Here is a 5,700-nt window from a genome sequence, read left to right as displayed (position 1 = left end):
AGCGCGGCGGGCAGCGCGGCCGCGGGCTGCAAGGCGGGCGGGCGGGGCGGGCAGCGCGGCGGGGCGCAGCACGGTGGCCGGCAGGGCCGTGGCAGCGGCGGGCAGCTCGAGGACGACGGTGGCGCGCGCTGGAAAGATGGAAAATAAAATGGTGTTCCCTGGCCGCGCGGTTAAATCGCTTTATCGCCGACGGCTGTAATACGGGCCGTCAGAGATAACCTTATGTCCGACGGCCCTCTGACAGCCGTCGGAGGTAAGGTGTTATGTCCGACGGCCAGCCCAGGCTCTCGAACATAAGGCTACCTCCGACGGTCTCCTGCGCGGCCGTCGAAGATAACAAGACCGTCACACATGATTGTTTTTACTTAGTGAATTAGAGATCCTGCACGGTTACCGACAGGCACGCGGACTTTAGCAGGCACCATACCAATGCATGCATGACATGAACCCATGTAGCGCGTCGCGTCGCGTCGCCATACCATATGGCTTGCGCTCTTGGACTTGCTTGCATTGCTGCCGCGGCAGCAGCCGGCCGGCAGGACGCTCGCTCTGCCATGGTGGCAGCGGCCGGCACGATACAGCAGCGTCCACGACCTCCTGACTGATCCGCCGTGAGATCCGGCCCCCTCCCAAATTTTTGACCGCGTTCGCGCGGGGCGGCTCGCTCTACTATTATTTTATTTAATATCTGTTTTGTTTTACCGCGGCTCCATGCCGTATTTTCCGCGCATCGAGAACAGAACACTATCAGTCCGGGAAATGAAGTCAGCGACCGTGCATACTTTCCCATCATCAGCAAAAAGAGCAAGCTAGCTAGCACTCCCAGTTCCCTCTCTCCACCCTCTGCCACTATTTTGTCCGCTCCCAGCTGAGCAAGCCCTTGCCCTTGGCCGGCCCTTGCTGTGCCCCCCGGCCCTTCTCTCTCCTCTCCCTCAGTCCCTGTCTTGTCCTATCCTAGTAAAAGAAAGGACAGTTTGATTGCACAGGTAGCCCACCGCTCAAATCATCCGCTTCCCCTCGCCCTTCCTCTCTCACACCCAAAACAAACAAGCCTGCTGGATCGACCGAGTTCAGCCGAGCTAGCTAACCCTCGCAAGCTAGCAGCTTCTCTCAACCCTCGACTTCCTTCTACCTATACAACCCTAAATCAGTTTGCTTCCTTCGGTTCTTGCGAATTGCCAGGAACGAAAGAGCTTTGCCGCTCTCGTGTTACAGAAGACTCGGAAAGAGAGATCGAGAGGAAGGAGTACCAGATAGACGTACCAGCAGGCAGCAGCTAGCTAGAGGGGCGAGCGAGCCATGTGCGACTACTTCCTACAAAGGATGGAGGACGACCGCCACCACCACCATCAGGCCGGAGGAGACCTCACGGACGTCGTCCGAGCCGGCGGCGCGATGCATCCGGCAGCTGTCGCGGAGCTCTCCTCCACGGCCACCACGGGGTGGCAGCTCCCGGCCGAGCCAGCTGGACCACCCGGCCTCTTCCCGCCAGCCCGGTCATCGTCGTCGTCGGACGGCGGCGCCTTCGCCGGCCTCTCGGGCCCATTCGCCAGCGACTTCCGCGCGGACTCCGCCGGCGTTGACCCCAGCCCTGCCGACTTCTTTGACTTCGAGGCGCCCGCTGTCGGTGGCGGCCGGGGCGGAATGGTGGAGGGCGGCGGGCCGCCGCAGATGCCCGCGCTGTCGCCGAGAGAGGTACGGCCGTACTCGGTGATGATGGGCGGCGACACCGTCAAGATCGGCGTGCCGGCGATGATGCCCGGGGGGCTGCCCGTTGGCCCGCCGTGCGCGTTCGACGCCATCGCCGGGATGCAGATGCCGTCGCCGCACTGCGGCGGGATCAAGCGCAGGTTCGGCACAGCGATCGCTGCCAGATCTAAGCAGTTCGTGATCATTATTGTCAAGCATATGAAGCAAGCCCTTCCTTAATTTCTTGGAAAATTTCTTCTCGTGGCTTGCTTGAATTTTGCATGGATTTTTCTTGTGCTAGAGTCACGGCTCGAGATTTGTAATTCAGGGTCAGGGATAGCGGTGCTAATCGCTTCTCCTGCTCCCCACACCTGTGCTCCTTTCGTCATTCTGCATCTTCCAAGAAAGCTATTATATATACATCGGCACAGCCAACCTTTTGGTTGTAACAAATAAAAAATAGCAAGATCAAATGTTCTAGAATCTAGATAGTAGATACACAAAAAAGGGTAGCCAGGTGTCGGTGAAAATCTTCTGATTAAAGAAATAAAAACAACTAGCATCAACTCGGTTGACAAAACAAATACACTAGCTAGCTATAGGCCTATAGCTATAGCTACTAGAATTTCAGCTAAGTTAATTAGTATTATTGTGCCCAGAGCAACTAGGCCTATTTCTTGAGCTCAACTTGCTGCCTTGCAAACCCTAGCTTTCTCATTTTCTGCAAGATGCGAGCTTTGAGATGATCATTCACGCATTTAACAATGTGGCTGTTGTGCCTGGTTAGCAGGAAAAACCAGGCAAGGAAGGTGGTCTGCATCCCAGCACCTGCAGCATCAGCAGGAGGAAGGACCACTGGGGAGGTTGTTCCTTCTGATCTCTGGGCTTGGAGGAAGTATGGACAGAAGCCTATCAAAGGATCACCGTATCCAAGGTATTACGACTGACCTTTCTTCAGCTGGTTCATGTATGCAATTGAATATATAGATACACTACATATGTGCATAAATAACTATGGTGATCATGTAATAATAATAAGAACACACGTCTCTTAATTTTTTTTTGCCATCTTTACAAAAATCCCTTAATCATGTGTTACTGCCACATGAGTCATTGGCATGCATTATATGTCAATCACCTCCTAATATATAGTGGCAAAAAGTTTATTTTCCCTAAGAATAATAGATATATATCCGATCATCTCCTCACTCAAGATGAAAAGACACATGGATTCCTATTTTCTTCTAGCACTATTCTACCACTTGCTGGTTAATTTAGAATCTAGCACATGATAAGGTAGCAGCTAGCAGCTAATACTATATAAATTACTATAGGCAAGTGCAACAGCTAATCAGACTTATCATGGATTTCTAAATAATATCGGTTGTGAAATTCAAGAACTCAGAGCTGCATATTTATTATTTTGTCCTGCTTTGAACCATATCATGGAATTTTCAATGTCCACGGTTGTACACTTTAAAAAGATATTGAGTTGATTCAATAAGGATCTTTCTTATATCATGTCGCAACCAAAAAACATTACTAGATGTTAAAAACAGATAAATTCGTGTGTAGGAAAATGTGTGAACTCGCAAGGACAAGAAAAGCTAACTGAATCGAGTGTCTGAATTTGTTTCGTGCACAATTGACAATTGTTTCACCGTATCACATTTTGTGTGCAAACTTTGTCATATTGTGTAAAAGTATATACATAACTTAAAACTATGCCAGTCACCGTAAAAGTATATGTCATATTGTCATGCATATTGCATACAATTCTTTTGATTGTCAGTCACATCTCACCAATAAATATCGATTAGTCATTTTCTATAAAAGATTGTAAGTCTATTATATTTTTGGTTCATGCATTTAATGTTGAAGAACTATATAGTTAATAGTTCTTTCACTTCATGGTGAATCTTAATTACTTTTTATACTTTCCGATCTTTTACATGCATATATAGACCTTTTTTTGGATACTATTGAAATCCAATTGTAGATGGTATGCAATCTTCCATGGTGTGCGTGCGGTTTCTTGGCCACCACTTTGATATATGGTGGTAGGATTGAACTAGAAATCGGCGACACCGTGTCACAGAGAAATCAGGGGATTCCTGCTCAGAAGCGCAATAGTCTCAGACACAAATAAATGTCTTTGAAAATCTGTCATAATATTTTTGTTAGCCAGAAATATGGTTAATCAAGCAAAAGATATAGATAAGTCTGAGGTTTCAATTTTAGGTTGTTTTAGCTGTTTAAAGAATTGTAATTTGACAAGAAAATCTTGGCAAACTATTTGTCCCCATAGGTACGACGAAAAGATCTAATTTCTTGTAACATAAGTTTAAGAAGCAGAAATATGCTGTGCTAACAATCAACTTAATGCAAATTAATATGTACATTGTTCAGAGGGTACTACAGATGCAGCAGCTCTAAAGGATGCCCGGCGCGGAAGCAGGTGGAGCGCAGCCGGACAGACCCAAGCCTGCTCGTCATCACCTACAACTCGGAGCACAACCACCCTTGGCCGACGCAGCGCAACGCGCTCGCCGGCTCAACACGTTCCCACCACGCCAAGAGCAGCAAGAACAAGTACTCCTCGCACAGCCTGCCGCAGACGCCAAACCTCAAAGCGGAACCTGAGCATCACCAGGCCTCGGGGGCAGTCCCCAGCGCCACCGCCGCAACCGCAGCAACAGCCACAAGCACCACAACGACCACGAGCACCACCAGCAACAGCACCCCTCCTCCTCCTCCGACGATGGCTGTGAAAGAGGAGGCAATAATGGTGGGGTCGGAAATGGAGAAAGTGATAGACCACCATGACGCTTCTGGCTGGCTGGATCACGGTGATCTCATGCAGCAGATGTTCAGCCAGAGCTACTACAGGCCGATGATACCGGAGGCGGCCGGCGGTGGCCTCCATGCCGATGACTTCTTCGCTGACCTCGCCGAGCTGGAGTCGGATCCCATGAGCCTCATCTTCCCTGCAGGTGGTGAACCTGGAAAGGAGAACAAGAGCTTGGATGCCGATCCATTATTCAACATGCTAGACTGGGGTGCCACTAATGTTGCAGCTACTTCTTCATTTGAGCAAGACGAGAGTGGCTGGTGACATTGTTTTTGTTTAGCTTGCATCGGCAAAAGCAATCATGCATACATGCACACGCACAACACAACACAACACGTTCGTTCTCTAGGACAATAACCATTGCATTCATTAAGATGGAAAGAGTTAAAAAAAGATAAGATGTGAGGGCTACTTTTGTTTCTGTGTCCCACTCTTTGTTTTTTGTAGTTTCTTCTTTAGTTTTATTTATTTGTTTATTCTAATTGATGTGTTAGAATAAATACGAGCAAAAAATCGCTCTAGAAATCTCTTTTCTTCTTCTTCGTTTCTGTGGCACGAGGGATATTTTTGTTTCTATGCCATGCTCTTTGTAGTAGCTAATTTCTTCGTTTTGTTTACACTCTAATTGATGTGTTAAATAATTGTCATTTTGATCGAGATGGTCTACTTATCTATAAGGATGGTAACGGACCGTGATCTAAATGTTTCGTTATAATAAGTTAGGACCCTTAATTATTTTTTGTCCAAAAACAAATAGAATTAGAGCCTGATTCATAATATGATTTGATCCTTAGATTTTTATAGCGTAAAATCTAACCCATTACCATGCATCCCTACTTATCTGTAAACATTGTCTGCTATTTTAGGAGGTTGGCGGGTATAATATGCATGGATGGAATGGTGGATAGAACCCATTAGTAATATTTTAATCAACTAACTATTATCTCTAATGTATTCAAACACCCTCTTAGTTTCTTCAATGTTTACCTGTTGTCTAACAGAGAACATGCATTATATTCTACGTGCTCGGAGCAAAGGGTATACTGAATAGAAATAGAAGTATAGAACCAAAAAAACATATATAAAGACAAGTCCTTCAGGACATGATAGAGAGCTGGGAAGTGCACTGATGTGCCCACACAGCGAGTGCTGCTGCTGCT

The 5,700-nt window shown here is 47.4% G+C and overlaps 1 protein-coding gene across 1 annotated transcript; it reads left to right on the top strand.

Moving 5' to 3' along the window:
* Nucleotides 1–894: 894 nt before the first annotated feature.
* Nucleotides 895–5,196, top strand: LOC100381682 (uncharacterized). Its single transcript, NM_001174495.1, has 3 exons — nucleotides 895–1,850; nucleotides 2,480–2,623; nucleotides 4,099–5,196. The coding sequence occupies exons 1-3, from the start codon at nucleotides 1,300–1,302 to the stop codon at nucleotides 4,802–4,804; spliced, it is 1,401 nt and encodes a 466-aa protein (NP_001167966.1). The 5' UTR covers nucleotides 895–1,299; the 3' UTR covers nucleotides 4,805–5,196.
* Nucleotides 5,197–5,700: the final 504 nt, after the last annotated feature.

This window comes from Zea mays, chromosome 4 (assembly GCF_902167145.1).
Source record: "Zea mays cultivar B73 chromosome 4, Zm-B73-REFERENCE-NAM-5.0, whole genome shotgun sequence".
Lineage (NCBI taxonomy): Eukaryota > Viridiplantae > Streptophyta > Magnoliopsida > Poales > Poaceae > Zea > Zea mays.
This window is presented reverse-complemented; position numbering and strand designations above follow the sequence as displayed.

Coding starts and splice junctions, on each gene's coding strand:
- LOC100381682 (NM_001174495.1), top strand. CDS start 1,300: ATGTGCGACTACTTCCTACAAAGGATGGAGGACGACCGCCACCACCAC. Junction 1,851..2,479: donor TGCGGCGGGATCAAGCGCAG/GTTCGGCACAGC, acceptor CCTGGTTAGCAG/GAAAAACCAGGCAAGGAAGG. Junction 2,624..4,098: donor AAAGGATCACCGTATCCAAG/GTATTACGACTG, acceptor TACATTGTTCAG/AGGGTACTACAGATGCAGCA.